Genomic DNA, 24,645 nt, shown 5'->3' on the forward strand with positions numbered 1-24,645 from the left:
TACTAAGAGGGTGGAAAGCTCATGGTGGCTTTTTAATTTAATTCTACAAATTTTGATTTTGAAAGGTGAAACGATCATAAAAAGGCATGTTGAGAACTTAGTATTACCTACCATACGCCTTGAGCATGGTAAGCTGTAGTTTAATGCGCTAAGTCGATTGAAATGAAAGTAGTAAGCAGGGCAGAGCCAAATCCTTGTAAAGTCGGAACGATTATAGAAAATTATAGTGAGAAATTGCTACCACCTGCATTGCGCCACGAGTATTGTAAGCTGTAGCGTACTATGGTAAGTAGGTTGAAATGGAAGTAGTAAGCAAGGCAGAGAGAAATCCTTGAAAATTTCGAAAATCGGAACGATTATAGTAAATTATAGTGAGAAGTTACTTTCACCTACCATGCGCCATGAGTATGGTAAGCTGTAGTTTACTATGGTAAGTTGGTTGGGTAATTATGTGTTATATAATACACACTCGAGAAGTGAAGTTTGGTGAATGCTAATGAAATAAAACAAAATATGATGAAAATAAAATACTTTAGTTACAAAATTATGAAAACTACAACAAAGAATTATGGAAGGGGGCAGCCCAGAGCACATTATATTAAATACGTAACCTAAACTAGCTTAATCTAACCAAAATACCACCTAAATGTTTAATTAAAATATAGCTATAATGTAGTTTCCCACCAAGCCGAAGCTAATTCTCTGGTATAAACCCGTGAAAACCGGGTATTGTCTCATATTCACGATACAAGTTCTCGAGTGTGTATTATATAACACATAAGTACCGCAGGTTGGAATGGAGGTAGTAAGCAAGGTGGAATAAAATCCTTGAAAATTTCGAAAGTTGGAATATTTACAGTAAATTATGGATGGAAGCCCCCATGAGATTTGTGTTCCACTTGAATTAGAAAGCTATTACATAATTTAGGAGGCAATAAATTCCAGAAGTTTTAATTTTGAAGAAACAAAGTAAGACCAACAAATTTTGTGGTGGTTCAACCACAAAGATCTGATAAATAAACTCTTCTGGAATTTGAATTGTATCTTTGATTAGTCAAAATCAGCGGAAGCTTTACTATGAAATGGTCACACGGTCATTTGTCACGCAAGTCTGCCACGCAAGTCATTTGTCACGGGTCACACACATTGGTCAAATAAGTATTGAAAACCTTTGCCAATTTATGAGAGAATTTTCGCAGAAAGTGTCAATGGGCTTACGCTTTCTTGTACAATTCACAAGTAATACCAGTCACATAGCTATGTATTTTGATAAGAAAAAAAAAATTATGAATAATGTGGGTTTATTCTTCATTTTAACAGCCCACTTTTATTACCGAAGGGGAAAATTAGATGAGGGGTCAATATATACGAAATCATATTATTGAGTTAGGACTAAAGTGAATACACCATTCGATGCCTTTTTTTATGATGATTACGAATATAATAAGCATTTCTATCGGAAATGAATTTCAGCACCCCCCCCTATATAGGCTATACCTCACCTAACCTAACCTAACCCTGAATTTTCTCTTTCATTTCCGATAGAAATGCTTATTATATTCGTAATCAGCATAAAAAAAAGGCATCGAATGGTGTATTCACTTTAGTCCTAACTCAATAATATGATTTCATATATATTGACCAAGACCTGATAAGGCAAGGAATGGGTTTGAAAAATCTGACTTATTTGTTCCTAAGTCTTGTCCATTCATGTTATATCTTTTCATCAAACAGTTCATGGTAACGAACTGTAGCCTAAGCAAGGAGCGATCCGGCTCAATAGTAACCGAAACTCTAAAAAACGGAATTTTGATACCAATAGATGCATACAAAGAATCAGATTTTTATGCTGATTTCAAATATATAAGTTTCATCAAGTTTAATCTTACCCATCAGAAGTTACACGCCTGAGAAAATTTGCCTGATTTTCGAAAAAAGAGGGAAACACCCCCTAAAAGTTATAGAAACTTAATGAAAATCACGCCATCAGGTTCAGCGTATCAGAGAACCCTACTGTAGAGGTTTCGAGCTCCTATCTGCAAAAATGAGGAATTTTGTATTTTTTGCCAGAAGGAAGATCACAGATGCGTGTTTATTTGTTTTTTTTTTTCCAGGGATAAACGTATCGACCCAGTGGTCCTAGATTATCGTGGGAGGGCTCATTCGAAAGGAAATTAAAACTTCTAGTGCCCATTTTAACTGACAAAAAAATGGAGAGCAACTAGGCTCCCTACCACGCTCGTTTTATCCCAAAGTCACCCTATCAAAAGTTTGAGACAGCCATTTTGTTGAGCATGGTCGAAAAATATACTAACTATGTCCTTGAGGATGATTAATCCCCCACAGTACCTGAAGGAAGGGCTGCAAACTATAAACTTTGCCCAAAATTTAAATATAGTATTGGTTATTGGGAAGTATACAGACGTTTTCAGGGGGACTTTGTTCTGGTAAGGGGGTGGGGTGGGTCGGGGATTACGTGGGAGGATCTTTCTATGGAGAAAGTTGTCATGGGGAAAGGACATTGCTATGAAGGGGGCACCAGATTTCTCAGCATTATTTAAAAAAACGACCAGAAATTAAAATAAAAAAAAAACAAGTTTTTCAACTGAAAGTAAGGAGCAACATCAAAACTTAAAACGAACAGAAATGATTACGTATACGATTCGGTTGGCTCCCTCGTCAATACCTCCCTCTTTACGCTAAAGTTTTTTTAGTACTTTCAAAAGAGCTATTTATCTAATCAACGGCCTTTGTGATTCAGGGGCCATTCTTAAAGAATTGGAACGAAATTTGAACTTTAGCGTAAAGAGCAAGGTATTGACTAAGGGGCAAACCCTCTAATATACGTAATAAAAATATACGAATATAGACGTTCGTTACGAAAGTTAATTCGTAAGCTACGTATATTTATTACTAATAAAAACGTTCGTAAATAAAATTAAACAACTTTTGAGAAAGCCATTTAACCAAAAAAAAGTAAAGTAAAACTGATATGCAAATTGTCTTTTAATTATTCATGTACGGTGAGCCAAAATAAAGACCTGCATTAATTCAAAAACGTTCAGAAATTAAATAAAAAAAACAAGTTTTTTTAACTGAAAGTAAGGAGTGACATTAAAAAATTAAAACGAACAGAAATTATTCCGTATATGAAAGGGGCTGTCCCCTCCTAAATGCCTCGCTCTTTACGCTAAAGTTTGACTCTTTCTTACAACTCTATTTTTTAAAACAATAAAAAACTTTAGCGTAAAGAGCGAGGCATTGAGGAGGGGACAGCCCCTTTCACATACCTAATAATTTCTGTTCGTTTTAAGTTCTAATGTCGCTCCTTACTTTCAGTTAAAAAAAACTTGTTTTTTTTTTTATATTTAATCTTCAGCTAGCAATCTTCAGCAAACCCATTTTACAGATCGGGAAACTGCTATTGAAAGTTTTCATCTTATCTAAAGGACTGAACCCAAGCACCTTTTTTCTGCACCGATTTCAGCAGCTCAGTGGGGAAACAACAGCGGTAAAAAAACAGTTCCCTTTGCGTGAGATCTTCGAAACTAAACATCATGGACATCAATAATCAACTGTAGTTTATCGACAGTTGCATTATTGATCTCAAATCAGTTTTTGATTTCCCTCCTGAAGAGAAGGAAACGATTAAGGATTGTAACAGCTCAGGAAGAACATTCACCAAAGAAAAGAGTATATTCTTTTTTTTATGATCACGATGAAAGTCGGTGCCGTTTTTTGTAAATCGGCACCTAAAGCTAGGAAAATTTTCAGGCTCGAATCGCTTCCGTTTTCTTTGCAATTCGGTGCCAATTTGGCTAATAGGTGCTGAAAAGAGTAACGTAGTCTGGCCCTTAATGTCAAGAGTTTATGCCTTACTCTGACTCGTCGATCATAAAGTTTACGCTTGAAAGTTCGGCATAGCATAACTATTAGTACTATAGTCGTGCGCAATGTTAGTTTTACCGACACGTGTGACTGTACCATAGCTATAACAAAGTGCTTAAAGATTTGGCTAACGAAATTCCGTGACGACAGCAATCCTTTAGCTTGGTAAAAGAAATATTAAAAGCAGTGCTTTTGAAAAGCCAGAAAATATTTGAAAACCTTTCAAAGTTGAATGTTGGTTGTGAAAGCATTTTCGTATTTACTATATGTCAATCTTTACGTCTCCTATTTTTACCGATATATCGTGATCGCGGCGGTAGCTGCAGCCTAGTAAAGGATATGTTCCAAAGATTAAATGTCAAGGCGCAGCTATCACCAGTTATTTTAAGTGCGAAGCTCATGTTTCTGGTTAAGTTAAATTTTGACACATATTCGTTTGTATTTGATTTCTTATTTATCACATGAAATGTTATTTGTATTGGTTTTCATATATTTTTTACTTAAACTTGGATTCGGCACTTCTGAGGCAGTCTTAAAAAACAAGCTATTATCTTATCTATCCCTTCTTCCTGTGCTACGAAGCCTGAAAACTATGAAATTTCTTTATATTCCTAATATTCAGCGTTGTTGAAACACTTGCGGAAAAGAAACCAAAGGGTGTTTTCCTTACGTTTAAACATGGGAATGGGAAGAGAAAGGGCATTTGACGCCCCCTCCCTAAAAAACAAACAAACAACCAAACAAAAAAGCTCTTGAGATCTGTAATTATGGCCGTCATTACTTTTACAGGTTAGGGATTACACAAATTTTGGGATAAAACCTAGATTTACGGGCGACTAGGTTTTTAGTGGCCTGGATGCCTGGGATAAAATAGAAAAATAGTAGAAAATTGAAATATTTTAATTAAAAGAGCTAAAGGGCTAGGCACACGTAGCTGATTTCGGGAACCGATTTCAGCAAGGGTGTATTCCACGTCAAGTGATTCTAATTAATGATGCTAAGAGGCGGGGCTTAGTGACCTTTTTCGGTGATTAATCATCATTAAATACAATTAATTTACGATAATCATTAAATACGATTAACTACGTGCCTAAAGCTCTAAAGCCCTAGTATATTCCTTGTCTTGAACGTAATTAATGATGATTAATCACCGCAAACCGTCACTAAGGCCCGCCTCTTAACATCATTAATTAGAATCACTCGACGTGGAATACACCCTTGCTGAAATCGGTTCACGAAATCAGCTACGTGTGCCCAGCCCTTAAGTTTGTAAATAATATCTAAAAGATTAACTAAAACAAATATACATGTTGCAATAAGTAAAAAAAAAAAAAAAAAAAAAAAAAAAAAATCAAGACATTCATACGATCAATTGATGCCAGTCCACGACCCGCCTTGAATGCTTTTTGGCCCACGAGATTCCTCATATTTTTTTTTTCTTTTTTTTTTTTAAATATAACAACGAAGGTAATTAAAACCATTGCATTAAAAGAGGACATTATTTTTGCACCCACTTATTCAAACTAACTGTCAAAACTGTGAACACTAAATAACCACACTTTTGAAGTATCAAAATCAAAACGGATTTTTAAAGTACTTGCGTCACAAAAGAGAAATTTTTCAATTGAGAAATGGGACACACACAGTTATATAAAAGAGTGAAGCTATAAAAGCACACAAGTAAAATAAATGTTTTAAATGATTTTGCTTTTTCTATCTAATGTTTCTCTATGTATTTTTCAGCTTCAGTGTTATATATTTCTTTAGAATGGGCATCTAGAATCATTCTTGTTATATTATCTATGTTTACTTGTAACAATAAAAGTACACAGAATAATAGTATTTAATTCTGCTTCAGTGTTTCACTCCATATAGAGCCTATAGTGGGTCTAAATATAATAAAAGTATATACATGATTTTCGTATACAGGTGGCCCGCGGAGCTATAGAGCTTTCTAAAATAGCTAGAAAAATAACCTGGTGTTGCCACTCCTGTTACAGTTTAATTATTTTTGTTTGGCCACTTCTCAGGAAGATTTTGCTGATAATATTTAGGTAACCAACCAGAATTATTATGTATAGCCCTTCTTATCTGTAATGACCTATCAGGAATATATTCAGGAATTCAGAGGTGAAGCTTATGTTTAATGTAACATTTTAACAGATGATCAAATTAACCTTTTTTTATATTTTTATTCTAGTTACGTGATGAAAATATTCTTATGATTATGATTTATTCTCAGAGAATCGTAAAAAGATGAAAAATTAAGGAAAATATGTACAAAATATTTTTATTACACAGTTATTGTTGGATTAGTCTAATTTCCTATGCGTCAAATAAATTCTGACTTCACTTTCTTCTTTAAAATACTTATTTTAATCAATTACTAATAGTATGCACCTACATGGCCAAGACAACTCTCACTTCACTCTTCAGGCAGAATTTGTCTCGACATTTTGTTTTGAGAAAAAATATCAGAGGCAACGCTATAGCGTTGCCTATAGTAAAGGCCATTTTTTTGAGGGTTGAGGAGGACACTCCCCCACAACCCTCAAGGCAAGGGTTTTAAGTTATACCCTGGGGGCATATAAGGTTTTTATAGAAGGCGTTATCGTAGAAACTTCAAAAAAGACTCATTTGATTGGAAATTCAAAGGGCTAGTGCCCTTTTTAATAGTAGAAAATGATTTGAGGGCAACTAACCCCCCTCTCACGCCCATCTTTTCCTCAAACACATCCAATCAAAATTTTGACATAGCCATTTTATTAAACGTAGTTTTAAGTTCTGGATATTAGGTCTTTCAGGATGACAACTCCCCCACAGCCCTCAGGGTAAGGGTTGTAAGTTATGCCTTGGGTGCATATAAGGTTTTGTACAGACAACTTTGTCGTAGAAACTTCAGAAAGGGCTCATTCGATTGGAAATTTAAATGACTAGTTCTTTTTTTAATAGTCGAAAGTAATTCTAAGGCAATTGACACCCCTTCCACGCCCACCAATTCCCCAAACACATCCAATCAAAATTTTGGTGTAGCCATTTTGTTCAACGTAGTTGAAGTTTCTGGAAATTATATGTTTGAGCAGGACATTCCCCCCACAGTCTTCATGGGCAAGGGTTATAAGTTATGCCCTGGTGGCATATATAGAGGGCTCATTTGATTGGAAATTGAAACTTCTAGTTCACTTTTTAAGCGTCAAAAGAAATTGGAGGGTAACCAGCTTCCCTCTCCCCCCAACCCCTCCTCAAATGTATCCAATTAAAATTTTAAGATAGCTATTTTGTTAAAAATATTTCAAAGATCATATAACGAAACTTACGCTGTCGACAAAACCCCCTAGGGCCCAGGGGCAGGCTTTTTAAGTTATGCCCTGGGGGCACATATGTGTCTTATGGAAAAGATGCTCGTGTTAACTTCAAAGAGGGATCATTTGATTGGAAATTAATAGTTCTAGTTCACTTTTTAAAAGTCAACCCAGCCCCCCCCCCTCCACGCCCTTTTTTCGTCAAACCCATCCGATAAGAACTTTGAGATAGTTTTTTTTTTAAATAGTTCAAAGACCATATAACGAAAACTCAGGGGTCAACACAGCCCCCCAGGGCCCGAGGACAGGTGTTGTAAGTTATGCCCTGGGGTAATATATGGTTTTTATTGAAGGGATGCTCGTAAAAAATTCAGAAATGGCTCATTTGATTGCAAATTAAAAGTTCTAGTTAAGTTTTTTGGAGTCAAAAGAGATTGGAGGGCAACTAGCCCCCTCACGCCCCTTGTTCCCCAAATGCATCCAATAAAAATTTTTAGATAGCCATTAAGTTAAAAATTTCTCAAAAGTCAGATAACAAAAACTCAGGTGTCGTCACAACACCCCAGGGCCCGAGGGCAGGCGTTGTAAGTTATACCCTGAAGCATATATTGTTCGTATGAAAGGGATTCTCGTATAAAATTCAGAGAAGGCTTATTTGATTGGATACTGAAAGTTCGAGTTCACTTTTTAATGAAACATTTCGTGGTAACGAACTGTAAGTAAGGAGCGACCCGGCTCAGTGGTAACCGAAACTCTAGAAAACGGGTTTTTGATACCAATAGATACATCAAAAGAATAAGATTTCAATGCTGAATTCAAGTACATAACTTTCATCATTTAAACCTACCAATCAAAAGTAACGTGCCTGAGAAAACTTGGCTGATTTTCGAAAAAAGGGAGAAAGAACCCCTAAAGGTTATAGAACCTTAATGAAAATCACACCATCATATTCAGCGTATCAGAGAACCCTATTATAGAGCTTTCAAGCTCCTATATACAAAAATGTGGAATTTTGTATTTTTGCCAGAAGAAAGATTACGGATGCGTGTTTATTTGTTTTTTTTTTTTTGTTTTTTTTCCCAGGAGTGATCGTATTGACCCAGTGGTCCTAGAATATTGTGGGAGGACTCATTGGAACGAAAATTAAAAGTTCTAGCGTCTTTTTTATGTTACCAAAAAAATGGAGGCAACTAGGCCCCCTCCAACGCTCATTTTTTCCCAAAGTCAACTGAACAAAATTTTGAGATAGCCATTTTGTTCAGAATGGTTGAAAATATGATAACTGTGTCCTTTAGGATAACTTAATCTACCGAAGTCCCCGGAGGGAGGGCTGAAAGCTATGAACTTTCCCCGTTGTTAACATATAGTATTGGTTATTAGGAAGTATACAGACGTTTTCAGGGGGAATTTTTTCTGGTAGTAGGGGGTGGGGGGTGGGAGGTTATGTGGGAAGATCTTGCCATGAAGGAAGTTTTCATGGGGGAAGGGGCATTGCTATGAAGGGGGCGCTGGATTTCCCAGCATTATTTAAAAAAAAGATCAGAAATTAAATATAAAAAAACAAGTTTTCCAACTGAAAATAAGGAGTAAAATCTAAAACTTAAAACGAACAGAAAATATTACGTGTATGATTGGGTTCACCCCCAAGTCAATACCTCGTTCTTTAAGCCAAAGATTTTTTAGTACTTTCATAAGAGCTATTTATTCTAAATAAAGGCCTTTGTGATTAAGGGGTTATTTTTAAAGAATTGGAAAAAAATTCGAACTTTAGCTTAAACGGCGAGGTATTGACTAGGGGGCGAGCCCCTAATATACGTATTAAATATTTATGAATATAGAAATTCGTTAAGTAAGTTAATTCGTAAGTTACGTATATTTATTGCTAATAAAAATGTTCGTAAATAAAATTAAACAACTTTCGAGAAAGCCATTTAACCAAATAAAAGTAAAATCAATATGCAAATTTTGTTTTAATTTTTCATATGAGCCAAAATCGAAACCTGCATTAATTCAAAACGTTCAAAAATTAAATGAAAAAAATAGGTTTTTTTAACTGAAAGTAAGGAACGACGTTAAAACTTAAAACGAACAGAAATTATTCCGTATATAAAAGGGGCTGTTCCCTCCTCAACGCCTCGCTCTTTACGCTAAGGTTTCACTTTCCCACAACTCTATTTTTTAAAACGATAAAAAACTTATGCGTACAGAGCGAGGCGTTGAGCAGGGGACAGGCCCTTTCATATACGGAATAATTTCTGTTCGTTTTAAGTTTTAACGTCGTTCCTTACTTTCAGTTAAAAAAAACTTGATTTTTTTATTGTCACAAGAGATCCGGGGGAAGCTAGCCCCCCCCACGCCTTCTTTTTCAAAACCCATCGAATGAAAATTTTGAGATAAACATCTTGTTTAAAAAAATAGTTTAAAGATCGGATAAGAAAAACTCCGGTGTCAATACACCCCCCCCCACCTCCAGGGTACAGGGGAAGGCGTTCTAAGATATGCCCTAAGGGTATGTATGGTTCTTATGAAAGGGATGCTCGTATGAACTTCATAGAGGACTCATTTGATTGGAAATTGAAAGTTTTAGTTCACTTTTTTGAGTCAAGAGAGTTAAACTAGCCCCCCTCCCCACGCTTTTTTCCCCAAACCCGTCCGCTACAAATTTTGAGATAGCCAGTGTTTTGGAAATTGTTCAAAAATTAGATAACAAAAACACCCCCCAGAGCCCGGGGGCTAGGCGTTGTAAGTGTTGTCCTGGGGGCGTATATGGTTTTTATGAAAAGGACACTCGTAAAAACTTCAGAGGGCGCTAATTTGATTGGAAATTGAAAGTACTAGTTCAATTTTTAAGAGTCAAAAGATATCCGAGGGTAACTAGCTCCTCCCCCCCCCCCACACCCTTTTTGCCTCAAGCCCATCCGATAAAATTTTTATAATAGCCATTTCATTAAAAATAGTTCAAAGGTCAGATAAGAAAATTCCTGTGTCGACGGAACCCACCAGGGCCCGGAGGTAGGCGTTATGAGCAATGCTCTAGGGTTATAGTTCTTATGGAAGGGATGCTCGTATAAACTTTGATGAAAACTCGTATGAAAACTATATGCGTCTTGAACAGTCTTGGAAAGTATGTAGGCAGTAGTAGTAGGCTGTAATGACGCAGTAGGCTTTTGGTTTTTATTTACAGTTATGAAAGGAGGCAGTATCCAAACACTTGTTTGTAGGGAAACTATATTCGTCTTTAGAAACTTTTAAAAGAGCTAATAAATTAAACTGAATATTTGATGCATAATGATATTAATGGTTGAAACCTCATCAGTTCAAAGTGTTACTATAATTTTAATGTTTATTTTCAATATTAAGTACAAAAGAAAACATTTGTCATAAAATTGGTTTTCAGTAAAGCGCCAATGACGTAGTAGATTTTAGACTTTTACAGTGAGAGAAGGAGGTCATACCAAACTCTTGTTTGTGGTGATTTTTGTTCGTTTCAAGCTTGATTTGCAAATTCAATTTAAGTTTCACTCGTTTTAAGATTTATTTATTAATTTACATTAATATCTTTTTTATTTTTGTTTGCATTGATTGTTTATTTAACTTATGTTTGATTTAAGTTTCATTTATGCTTCAATAGGGAAATATTTTTTTTTTTTCGTTTTAAGCTTGATATTCATATTCAATATTAGCATTACTCGCTTTAAGATCTATTTATTCATTTATATTATTACTTGTTGTATGTTTTTGCTATGATTGTTTATATAATTTCTGTTAGTTTTGGGTGTAACTTATTCTTTAATAATATTTTATGGTCGTTTTGTGTTTTAATTTTAACAGATATTTGTATATTCTGAGGTTAATTTTCAAATGGCCTTTACTTTTCTTTGAAAAACTTATTTGTCGGTAAGTCTTTTTTTTTAAATTAATATCAGAAAAAAACTCACGTTCATTGGAAGACATGAATGGAATCTGAACTCTTGGAGCCATTTTCAAAATATTGGAAGCTGAAGGAACATCATAGAAGCAATTTTGAAATATTTGAACAGGACATGGTAAAAAAACGAAATTTTCATTGAAAGATTGTTTTTCACCCCATTGTTTTTTAAGCTCTTGGCTGATTGGGGATAACATTGTATTCCAAATTATTCAGAGAATAGAATATGTAGCCTACAAATGAGTTATCATAGGCAGCGCAATAGCGCTGCCTAAGTAAAGAACGATGTTGGCACAATGTATTATTTTTTTTCCGGACACTTCGTATCGAAGGAGTTGTCGTAGAAACTTCGAAAAGGGCTCATTCGATTGGAAATTGGAGTGGGTAGTGCCATTTTTGATAGTCGAAAGTGATTGGAGGGCAACTAGCCCCCCCCCCACGCCCATTATTCCCCCAAACACATCCAATCAACATTTTGAGATAGCCATTTTGTTCAGCGTAGTTGATTTCCACATAGAAAATATGTTTTTGAGGAGGACAGTCCCCCAGAACCCTCGGGTCAAGGGTTTTAATTTATGCCCCGAGGGCATATAAGAACAATGTTGGCACAATGTATTATTTTTTTTCCTTTCGAGCAGAGCATTTCGTATCGAAGAAGTTGTCGTAAAAACCTTGAAAAGGGCTCATTCGATTGTAAATTGGAGTGACTTGTGCCCTTTTAAATAATTGAAAGTTATTGGAAGGCAACTAACACCCCTTCCACGCCCATCATTTCCCGAAACACGTCCAATAAAAATTTTGAGATATCCATTTTGTTCAGCGTAGTTGATTTCGACATAGAAATTGTATTTTTGAGCAGAACACTCCTCCACACCCTCAGGGCAAAGGTTGTAAATTATGCCCTGGGGGCATATAAGGTTTTATAGAAAAAGTTGTCGTAGAAACTTCAAAAAAGGCTCATTCGATTGGAAATTCATAGGGCTAGTGCCCTATTTAATAGTCGAAAGTTATTGGAGGGCAACTAGACCCCCCCGCACACCCATCATTCCCCCAAACACATCCAATCAAAATTTTGAGATAGCCATTTTGTTCAGCATAGTTGATTACCAGAAAGAAAATACGTTTTGAGGAGGACACTCCCCCACAACCCACGGGGCAAGGGTTTTAAGTTATGCATTGAGGGCATATAAGAACGATGTTGGCACAATGTATTGTTTATTATTTTTTTTCCTTTAGAACAGTGCACTTCGTATCGAAGAAGTTGTAGTAGAAAATTCGAAAAAGGCTCATTCAATTGAAAATTGGAGTGGCTTGTTCCCTTATGAATAGTCGAAAGTGATTGGAAGGCAGCAAACACCCCTTCCACGCCCACCATTTCCCGAAATACATCCAATCAAAAGTTTTAGATAGCCATTTTATTCAGCGTAATTGATTTCTAGATAGAAATTATTTTTTCGAGGAGGACAATCCCCCACAGCCTTCAGGTCAAGGGCTGTAACTTATACCCTGGGGGCATATAATGTTTTTATAGAAGGCTTTGTCGTAGAAACTTCAAAAAAGGCTCATTCAATTGGAAACTCAAAGGGCTAGTGCCCTTTTTAATCTTCGAAAGTGATTGACGGGCAAATAGCCCCCCCCCCCCACGCTCATCATTCCCCCAAACACATCCAGTCAAAATTTTAAGATAGCCATTTTGTTCAGCGTAGTTGATTTCCAGATAGAAAATATGTTTTTGAGGAGGACACTCCCCCACAACCCTCGGGGCAAGGGTTTTAAGCTATGCCCCGAGGGCATATAAGAACGATGTTGACACAATGTATTATTTATTATTTTTTCCTTTAGAGCAGGGCATTTCGTATTGAAGAAGTTGTCGTAAAAACCTTGAAAAGGGCTCATTCAATTGGAAATTGGATTGGCTTGTGCCCTTTAAATAGTCGAAAGTGATTGGAAGGCAACTAACACCCCTTCCACACCCATCATTTCCCGAAACACATCCAATAAAAATTTTGAGATATCCATTTTCTTCAGCGTAGTTGATTTCCAGATAGAAATTATGTTTTTGAGGAGGACTCTCCCCCAAAATCCTCGGGGCAAGGGTTTTAAGTTATGCCCTGAGGGCATATAAGAACGATGTTGGCACAGTGTATTATTTATTATTATTTTTTTCCTTTAGAGCGGTGCACTTCGTATCGAAGATGTTGCAGTAGAAACTTCGAAAAGGGCTCATTCAATTGGAAATTGGAGTGACTTGTGCCCTTTTTAATAGTCGAAAGTGATTGGAAGGCAACTAACACCCCTTCCACGCCCTTCATTTCCCGAAACACATCCAATCAAAATTTTGAGATAGCCATTTTGTTCACCGTAGTTGATTTCTAGATAGAAATTATGTTTTCGAGGAGGATAATCCCCCACAGCCTTCAGGTCAAGGGCTGTAACTTATGCCCTGGGGGCATATAATGTTTTTATAGAAGGCTTTGTCGTAGAAACTTCAAAAAAGGCTCGTTCGATTGGAAACTAAAAGGGCTAGTGCCCTTTTTAATCTTCGAAAGTGATTGAAGGGCAACTAGCCCCCACCCACGCTCATCATTCCCCCAAACAAATCCAGTCAAAATTTTGAGATAGCCATTTTGTTCAGCGTAGTTGATTTAAAGATAGAAAATATGTTTTTGAGGAGGACACTCCCCCACAACCCTCGGGGCAAGGGTTTTAAGTTATGCCCTGAGGGCATATAAGAACTATGTTGGCACAATGTACTATGTATTATTTTTTTCCTTTATAGCAGTGCACTTCGTATCGAAGAAGTTGTCGTAGAAACTTCAAAAAGGGCTCATTCAATTGGAAATTGGAGTGGCCTGTGCTCTTTTTAATTGTGAAAAGTAATTGGAAGGCGACTAACACCCCTTCCACGCGTACTATTTCCTCAAACACATCCAGTCAAAATTTGGGATAGCCCTTTTATTCATCGCAGTTGATTTCCAAATAGAAATTATGTTTTTGGAAAGGACAATCCCTCACAGCCTTCAGGGCAAGGGCTGTAAGTTATGCCCTGGGGGCATATAAGGTTTTGATAGAAGGTGTCGTCGTAAAAACTTAAAAAAAGGCTCATTCGATTGGAAATTCAAAGGGCTAGTGCCCTCTTTAATAGTCGAAAGTGATTGGAGGTCAACTAACCCCCCTCTGACGCCCACCTTTTCCCCAAACACATCCAATCAAAATTTTTAGACAGCTATTTAATTCACCGTAGTTTTAAGTTCTGTAAATTAGGTCTTTGAGGATGACGACCCCCTCACAGCCCTCAGGGCAAGGGTTGTAAGTTATGCCCTTGGGGCATATAAGGTTTTATAGAACGCGTTGTCCTAGAAACTTCAAAAAAAGCTCATTCGATTAGAATTTGAAATGGCTAGTGCCCTTTTTAATAGTCGAAAGTAATTGGAAGGCAACTAACACCCCTTCCACGCCCACCATTTCCCCAAAAACATACAATTAAAATTTTGAGATAGCCATTTTGTTCCAGGTAGTTCAAAGTTCAGGAAATTATACCTTTGAGCAGGACATTCCCCCCACAGTCTTCAGGGCAAGGGTTATAATTTATGCCCTGGGGGCATATAAGTTTTTATTAAAATCTTTGACGTAGAAACTTGAAAAAGGGCTCATTCGATGCCCTTTTTATGGCCCTTTTTAATAGTCGAAAGTGATTTGAGGGCAACTAACCCCCATCTCTCGCCTACCTTTTCTCCAAACACATCCAATCAAAAATTTTAGATAGCCATTTTGTTCAGCGTCGTTGATTTCCAGGTAGAAACAATGTTTTTGAGGAGGACACTCTCCCACAGCCCTCAGGGCAAGGGTTGTAATTTATGCCCTGGGGGCATATACAGTTTTTATAGAGCGCATTGTCGTAGAAACTTCAAAAAGGACTCATTCGATAGGAAATTGAAATTACTAGTGCCCTTTCTAATAGTCGAAAGTAATTGAATGGTAACTAACAACCCTTCCACGTCCACCATTTCCCCAAAACCGTCCAATCAAAATTTTGAGATAGCCATTTTGTTCCACGTAGTTTAAAGTTCAGGAAATTATACCTTTGAGCAGGACACTCCCCCCCCCCCCCCCAGTCTTCAGGGCAAGGGTTATAAGTTATGCCCTGGGGGTATATATGCTTTTATTGAAATCTTTGTCGTAGAAACTTGAAAAACGGCTCATTCGTCTAGTGCCCTTTTTAATAGGCAAAAGTGATTTGAGGGCAACTAACCCCCCTCTCGATGTTGGCACAATTTGTTATTTATTATTTTTTTTTTTTCCTTTAGAGCAGTGCACTTCGTGTCGAAGAAGTTTTATTAGATACTTCGAAAAGGGCTCATTCAATTGGAAATTGAAATGACTAGTGCCCTTTTTAATAGTCGAAAGTGATTGGAAGGCAACGAACACCTTTTCCACGTCCACCATTTCCCCAAACATATCCAATCAAAATTTTGAGGTAGCCATTTTGTTCGACGCAGTTTAAAGTTCCAGAAATTACAACTTTGAGCAGGACACTTTCCCCACAGTCTTCAGTGCAAGGGTTATAAGTTATGCCCAGGGGGACTATAAGGTTTTATTGAAATCTTTGTCGTAGAAACTTGAAAAAGGGCTCAATCGCTTGGAAATTCAAAGGGTTACTGCCCTTTTTAATAGTCGAAAGTGATTTGAGGGCAATTAACCCTCCTCTCACGCCCACCTTTTCCCCAAACACATCCAATCAAAATTTTTGATAGGTTTTTTATTAAACGTAGTTGAAAGTTTTGGAAATTAGGTCTTTAAGGATGACAACCCATCCCCCCCCCCCACAACCCTCAGGGTAAGGGTAGTAAGTTATGCCCTGGGAGCATGTAAGGTTTTTATATAAAGCGATATTGTAAAAACAACAAAAAAGAACTCATTCAATTGAAAATTGAAAGGACTAGTGCCCTTTTAATAGTCAAAAGTGATTGAAGGGCAACTACCCCCCTCTCACGCCCACCATTTTCCTAACTACATCCAATCAAAATTTTGAGATATGCATTTTGTTAAACGTAGTCGAAAATTCTGGAAATTAGGCCTTTTAGGATGATAACCCCCTCAGAGCTCTCAGTCCAAGGGTTGTAAGTTCTGCCCTGCGGAGGCATATAAGGTTTATATAGAAAGTTGTCGTAGAAATTTCAAAAAGGGCTCATTTTTTTGGAAATTGAAATTGCCCTTTTTAATAGTCGAAAGTGAGTGGAGAGTAATTGACCCCCATCTCACGGCCCCCTCTCAACGCTTCGTAGATTATTTGATTTTATTTTTGCCAATTTTTTGTTTAATGGAGTTCTTCACTTTTATATGAAAAGCTTATTTTCTGGAAAAAGTTTTTTTTTAATCAACTTCTATTCGTTTTATATTGAAAGAGTATTTTCAGGGAAGAAGAAAGTAATACTTTGAATCTTTTTGTTTTTTTCAGACTTTATAGTTTGGTCTGCTATTTGTATACTAGAGAAATTTTTTTAGCAATTTTTAACAACATACCGGTACACCCTTTGGGTGTTTAATTTAGTTTCATACCTCCTCTAGTTGACCTGAAAGGGAAAACGTGATACCATTCGCAAAAAAATCTGTTTACTTTCTTTGATAGCTTGGATACACTTACGCTATTTTGATTTGGTTAAATTTTAAAAGCAAAAGTAGCCCCAAAAATTTGAGCATAATACTCTCAGTCGTTCTTGGGAAACTGCTGAAATGCCTTATTGGGAATTAGCATTAACACAGTGCATTTTGATTTAATCTTAAGGCAACATTTAGTTTTTAAACATAAAGACAAATGGGAGGGTGGGCGCGTTAGGGGGATTAGTTGCCCTCCAATCACTTTCAACTACTAAAAGGGCACCCGTCCTTTGTATTTTCAATCAGTTGATACCTTTTCGAAGTTCCTACGACAACTCCTTCGAAACGAAGTGCCCTGGTCTAAACAACAATAACAACAGCAAAAAATCATACATTATACCCACATCAACCTTTACTATAAAAATTTCAAGCCTTACAATCAATTTCGACTGTTAAAAAGGACACTAGGCCTTTCAATTTCCAATCGAATGAGCCCTTTTTGAGTTTCTACGACAACGCTTTCTATAAACACCTTATATGCCCCCAGGGGATAACTTACAACCCTCGTCCTGAGGGCTGGGGTGGGGGGGGGGCACATGCACCCTTTTTGAAACTTATACAACAACTTTCTATATAAACCTTACATGCCCCCAGGGCATAACTTACAGCCCTTGCACTGAGGGCTCTGAAGGGGTTATCATCCTATGACAGCTTTGATTGAATGTGTTTGGGGAAATGATCCCAAGGCCAAAACATGATTTTCACTTTACTGAAAAAAATACAAATGAATGTGCATTATCAGTTTAATATACATATACTGATATTTAGTAGTCAGAATCTTAATATTATTTGATTTATTAAAGTTATAAAAGTAAAAACATTTAAATTTTTTTCAGTAAAGTGCAGTGCAGTTTCAGTTCTGGTCTTGGGAAGGCATAGGGGTTTTGAGCACAACTTAGGTTAATTTCTGCTCGTTTTGAGTTTGACTCGGTTATTTATTGTAATTTATGTTAGTTCTGGGTTTCATTTATTTATCGATGCTGATTTGCAGTAGTTTCACCCTTGGTAGATTATTTGATTTTATTTTTGCTAATTTTTTGTTTAATGGAGTTCTTTACTTTTCTTTGAAAAACTTATTTTGTGAAAAAGGTTTCTTAATGAATTTTCTGAATAAATTGACATTATTTCCGAAATCGTCACGTATCAGCACTTGTGGGAAATTCTCTTGCTAAGAATAATCATTAACGAGAAAACAGTTATCATCAACTATTGAACACTTATGAAGCATTTGCTCTTCCCTTGCCACCGACAAAACTAAAAGACACTTTTTTTTAAGAAAATACTACTGAATTGTGATAGAAACAAAAGTATAGCACCTCCGTCAGTTACTGCTTGGCCTCTCTCATCTAGCTGCTGTTTAAGCTTTGCTATTTCACCATCTAGCTTCTTAATACTCTCATTACGACTTGTCACCCCACCTCCAACTTCTTTAAATCTTTCCTTGGCGGCATGGAGCTCATCCTAGAGAAAAATAAGGTGTTCAAAGGTATATAACACAATACAGAGTATGTGCAATAATATAAAATGTTCTACCTCATGGTTGATCTGTAATCGGGCGGCAAAAACCCCTCCGTCTCTCTGTCAGATAAGTTTAAAACCGTGGTCCAAAAATTTAAACTTTTTCGTAGTTCGACCCTTTTCCCATCCCAAAAAATAGTCCTCTGATAACACCCGCCATCAGTACATGTGCATGGGAGGAACTTTTACGTCCTTGTCCTCTCACCTTGGAATGTTTAATATCTCTCCGGCTTTCCATCCGTTTAACACCCTAGTCTTTACAATATAAATTAAATAAAAAACAAGTTTTTTCAGCTGAAAGCAAGGAGTAACATCAAAACTTAAAGTGAACAGAAATTATTACGTATATGAGGGGGTTCACCCCCTAGTCAATACCTTCCTCTGTACACTAAAGTTTTTCTTCGTACTCTCATAAGAGCTATTTATTCTAATTAAACGACCTTTGGGATTCTTAGAGAATTTGAGCTTTAGCGTAAAGAGCAAGGTATTGACTAGAGAGAAAAATAGAGTTGTGAGAAAGAGTCAAACTTTAGTGTAAAGAGCGATGCGTTGAAGAGGGGACAGCTCCTTACTTATACGGAATAATCTCTGTTCGTTTTAAGTTCTAATGTCGCTCCTTACTTTCAATTACAAACACTTGTTTTCTTTTTAAATTTAGTTTCTAAACGTTTTTTAATTAGTGCAGGTTTTAATTTTGGTTCACCGTACATGAATAATTAAAACGAAATTTGCATATCAACTTCACATTTTTTTGTTGGGGGGGGGGGGATAAGTGGCTTTTTCAAAATTTAGATCGGACAATTTTGAGAAAAGGGGGGAGGAGGGGGCCTAGTTGCCCTCCAATTTTTGATTACTTAAAAAGGGCACTAGGACTTTTAAATTTATTTACGAACGTTTTTATTAGTAACAAAAATACGCAACTTGCGCATTAACTTACGTAACAAACTTCAATATTTGTATATTTTATTACGTATATTAGGGGGTTCGGCCCGTAGTCAATACCTCGCTCTTTACGCTAAAGTTCGAATTTTGTTCTGATTTTCTAAGAATGACCCCTTAATCCCAAAGGTCGTTTAATTAGAATAAATAGTTCTTATGAAAGTACTAAAAAAAAAACTTTAGCGTAAAGAGTGAGGTATTGACTAGGGGGCAAACCCCTCATATACGTAATAATTTCCGTTCGCTTTAAGTTTTGATGTTGCTCCTTACTTTAAGCTGAAAAAACTTGTTTTTTTTATTTAACTTCTGATCGTTTTTTAAATAATACTGGGAAATCCGGCGCTTTCTTCAGAGCAATGTCCCTTCACACATGAAAACTTCCTCCATGGATAGATCCTCCCACGTAACCCCCGGCTCCACCCTCTCTACCAGAAAAATTCCCCCTTGAAAACGTCTGTATACTTCCCAATACCCGATGCTCTATGTAAACATTGGGCAAACTTCATAACTTGCAGCCTTCCCCAGGGACTGCGGGGGATTAAGTCATCCTCAAAGACATAGCTATTATATTTTTCAACCATGCTGAACAAAATAGCTATCTCAGAGTTTTGATCAGGCGACTTTGGGAAAAAAAGGGGTGGGGAGGGGCCAGGTTGCCCTCCAATCTTTTTTGTCACTTAAAAAGGGCACTAGAATTCCGTCCAGATGAGCCCTTCTCACGATATTCTAGGACCACTGGGTCCATACGATCACCCCTGGAAAACAAAAAATAAATAAACACGCATCCGTGATCTTTCTTCTTGCAAAAATACAAAATTCCTCATTTTTGCAGATAGGAGCTTGAAACCTCTACAGTAAAGTTCTCTGATATGCTGAATCTGATGGTGTAATTTTCATTAAGATTCTAGGACTTTAGGGGATGTTTAACCCTTTTTTTCGAAAATAAGGCAAATTTTCACAGGCTCGTAACTTTTGATGTGTAGGACTAAACTTAACGAAACTTATATATTTAAGATCAACACAAAAATCCAATTCTTTTGATGTATCTGTTGCTATCAAAATTCCGTTTTTTAGAGTTTCGGGTACTATTGAACCGAGTCGCTCCTTACTTACAGTTCGTTACCACGAACTGTTTGATAAAGACTTTTGGCGCAATACTTCTCCCAGCCACATTTATCTGAAAGACCTCTCATGAATCATGGTTCCAGCGGTAGCTGCAGCCTAGTAAAGAGTGAACAACAGCCCATAGTAACCAAAAGTTAAAAAAAAACTGACTAGTGAAAAAATTTGCCATTTGACGCTGATTCAGGAATAGTAATTTTTATTTCCGTTCGCTTTAAAAATAAAATTTATTGCGAAAAAAAATTCATGGTAATTTCGAAAAAAGCCTGAAACCCCTCAAAAATGGCGTCAGATCAAAATGAGAAGTATACTACTGGAATCAGCATAGTTGAAAACCGTGTTCAGGGAAATTACAGTTTTCCCCTTTTTTGCATGGGTAGCATTGATCTGTCTCCCGTTTTTTTTCTCTTTCTTCCGGGGCTAGAGGTTTACCTGAGCATTATAGAGAGATGCTTAATAGCTCATTCAAAAGCTATTTCTCACATCTACGCGCCTTTCATAAATTCCACCATCCAAAAATGGCACATTCTGTGCCATTTCTCAAGGGGTGGGGCTAGCGGGCAACAAAAGACAGATGTTTAATAGCTAACATAAAAGCTATTTCTCATATCTACATTTTCTTTATAAACTCCACCACCTGCAAGTACTAACTGGCACTAAAAATGGCACTATTGATGCCATGTCCCAAGTGGAAAAGCTAGGGGCTTGTGGGCTGCTAGAACTTTTTAGAGAGATGTTTAATGACTGATTTGAAAGCTATTACTCGTATCTACGTGCTTTTAATCAGTTTTGCCATACGTAAGTGCCAAATAGTACAAAAACGGCACCTTTTGTCTTCCGCTTAAGAATTGGGACACAATGGAACCCCTCTCATATACTCTGCAAGCGCCACATGGCACAAAAATTGGCAAATTTTGTGCCATTTCTCAAGAGTTGGGGCTATCGAGCTACCAGAACATCGTAGACTGTTATTTAATAGCTAATATCACTCATACCTGTGTTCTTCCTATAAATTCCACCATCTGCAAGTGACAAATGGTACTTTTGGTGGCATGTCTAAAATGCAAAGGCTGGATCCCGTGGGTCACGAGAACTTTTTAGAGATGCATTTAATGGCTCATTTTAAAGCTATGATTCATATCTACGTACTTTTATCAGTTCTACCATCCGTAAGTGAGATATAGCACTAAAAACAGCACTTCTGGTGCCAACTTCTTAAGTAGAAAAAAATTGGAAGCATACAACGGTACAATCGTAATATTTGTGTTACAAAACTCTTCGCTGGAGTCTTACAAAAAGCTCTTCCGTTTACCCTCCCCTCCCATCCCCATTAACCATGGCTGCAGCGGTAGCTGTAACCTAGTAAAGAGCGTACAACAGCCCATGGTAACCAAAAGTTAAAAAAAAACGCTTAGCAAATACTACCTAGTAAAAAAAAGTTCCCATCTGACACTAATTCAGGAATGGTAGCTATTATTTCGGTTTGTCTTAAAAGTAAAAGTTTATTGCGAAAAGAAATTTATGGTGATTTCAAAAAAAGAATGAAACCCCTCAAAAATGGCGTCATATCAAAATGAAAAGTCTACCATTGGAATCAGCAATTTCAAAAACGTAGCTACGGGAAATTACAACCCCATTCCTTGATCAACAAGGAAAATAACTTTTTGCATGGGTAGCAGTGATCTGTCTCCCGTTTTTTTTTCTAGCAATGCTAGGGGGTGAGCAGAACATCATAGAGAGATGTGTAATAGCTCATTCGAACGGAAACTGAATTTGCCAGTGTCCTTTTTAAGTGACCAAAAGGATTGAAGGGCGTCTAGCCCCCCCCCCCCTCCCGAAGGCCCTTTCCCCCTCAAAGTAATTCAATCACAATTTTGAGATATCCATTTTGTTCAATATGGTTTTAAAGTCAAGTATCTTTGGTTTTGGTGATGATATGACCCTCCTCAGTCCCTGGGCAAAGGGTTGCACACTGTGTCGGTAGCGAACATATTGATATTATGCGTATCGGTATTGGCGTATTGTTATTGGGCATATTAGTATCGCAGGTGTGTAGACAGATTCCTATTGTGAGCCATTTTTCCAAAAGATAAATAGTTGATGCAGAACACAAAATACATAGATTCTAACAACATCCCAAGTACTTCTTTTAGAATACGAAAAGTTAGACATAATCTAAAATAATTCCTAAAAAGGAACAAAAAAATATTCTTACAAAATACAAAAAAAAATTTGCACAATTCTAAAATAGTTCTAACAACATGAAAAATAGTTGGCGCAGAAAACAAAATACTTGTTACAAAACACAAAAAATTTAACAACATCCCAAATACTTCAGAACAGAATACTTTGTTCTGTTTCATCGAAAAGAACATAAATAATTCTTAGAAAACGCAAAAATATTTTGCACAATTCTAAAAAAGGTCCAACAGAATGAAAAATAGGTGGTGCAAAGCAGAAAACAGTTTCTACAAAACACAAGAATAATAAAACAGCATCCCAAATACTTCTTATAGAATACCAAATATAAAAATATTTTACAACGTTCTAAAATAGTTTTACTATAATGAAAAATAGTTGGTGCAGAACACAAAATACTTGCTACAAAAAGCAAAATTCTAAAAACATCCCAAATACTTCTTATTAAATACAAAAAAGTTCAAAAATAATTCCCACAAAACAGAAATAATTCTTACAAAACACAAAAATACTCAGTACATTTCTAAAATAGTTCTGAATAAAATAGTTCAGAACTGAATGAAAAATAGTTCGTGCAGAACATAGAATACAAAAATTCAAACATATTCCAAAATAATTCCCACGAAACAAAAAAAAAATATTCTTAAGAAATACAAAAACACTTTGTACAACTCTAATATAGTTATTGCAGAATGAAAAATAGTTGGTGCAGAACACAAAATACTTGCTACAAAACAAAAAGTTCTAACAACATCCCAAATACTTCTTAAAGAATACAAAAAGTTCAAAAACAATCCAAAATAATTCCTACAAAACAGAAATACTTCTTACAAAGTACAAAAATACTTTAAACAATTCGAATTCTTACAGAATGAAAAACAGTTTGTGCAGAACACAGAATACTTGCTACAAACAAAAAATTCTAACAACGCCCCATATACTTCTTATAGAATACAAAAAGTTCAAGCATAATCCAAGATAATTCCTAAAACACAAAAAATTATTCTTACAAGATACAAAATACTTTACACAATTTTAAAACGACTCAAGCAGGGTATAAGTAGAGTGTGAAAAACACAAAATACTTGTTGCAGGGTCCAAGAATTTTAACAGCGCCTTAAAGTCTTTTTATAGAATATAAAAAATTCTAATATAATCCAAAAAAATTTTTACAAAACATAAGTAATTCTTACAGAATACAAAAAGCTCTAACAAAATCCGAAATAGTTCTTAGAAAACAAAAATTATTCTTACAACATTAAAAAAATACTTTACACAAATCCAAATACTTCTAACTGAATACAACTTTTTTTGTGTTTGGAATTTTTTTCGTATTCTATAAAAAGTATGTGGAATGTTGTTAGAATTTTTGTATGTTTTTGTAGTAAGTATATTGTGTTCTACACCAACTATTTTTCATTCTATTAGAACTATTTTAGAATTGTGCAAAGCATTTTTGTATTTCGTAAAAAGTATTTCGGGTGCTGTTAGAATTTTGTGTTTCGTAGCAAGTCTTTTGTTTCCTGCACCAAGTATTTATTAATCCGTTAGAAATATTTTAAAACTGTGCAATGAATTTCTGTATTTTGTAAGAGATATTTCTGTTTTGCAGAAAATTATTTTGGATTGTGTTTGAAGTTTTGTATTTTATAAGAAGTATTTGGGATGTCGTTAGAATTTTTGTGTTTTGTAGCAAGTATTTTGTGTTCTGCACCATCTGTTTTTCATTATGTTAGAACTATGTTAGAATTGTGGAAAGTATTTTTACATTTTGTAGGAATTATTTATATATTGTAAAAACAAATCACCATAGGGGGTCTGCAATTCATTAGAACCCTTAACCTAAGGAAGAAACTAATCCACATTATGGTGATTTCAACTCTCCTATGAATGAGAAAAGAAAGCAATTCCGTTTTTAGTTTTTATCATGAAAATAACTGAGAATGCTTTAGGTATGATAATGCACATCAGAGAGTGCCATGAGCCAGTTATAGAGTGGCACAGGTCGGGAATTGCCATGGGGGTATCACGGTGGTTTGGATTGCGAAAACACGAACCGATGTATTTAAAGCATAATTCTTAACATGAATA

The 24,645-nt window shown here is 36.1% G+C and overlaps 1 protein-coding gene across 1 annotated transcript in view; it reads right to left on the reverse strand.

Annotated features, from left to right (window-relative positions):
• IFT57 (intraflagellar transport 57) overlaps positions 1-24,645 on the reverse strand; it is a 193,028-nt gene that overhangs the window by 2,902 nt on the left and 165,481 nt on the right. Inside the window, exon 6 of the mRNA XM_089090239.1 lies at positions 18,093-18,237. Within this exon, the coding sequence (XP_088946365.1) occupies positions 18,093-18,237 (145 nt within the window). The remainder of the gene's footprint in view (positions 1-18,092; positions 18,238-24,645) is intronic.

This window comes from Artemia sp. Qi Xiang Cuo, chromosome 6, assembly GCF_049724085.1.
Source record: "Artemia sp. Qi Xiang Cuo chromosome 6, ASM4972408v1, whole genome shotgun sequence".
Lineage (NCBI taxonomy): Eukaryota > Metazoa > Arthropoda > Branchiopoda > Anostraca > Artemiidae > Artemia > Artemia sp. Qi Xiang Cuo.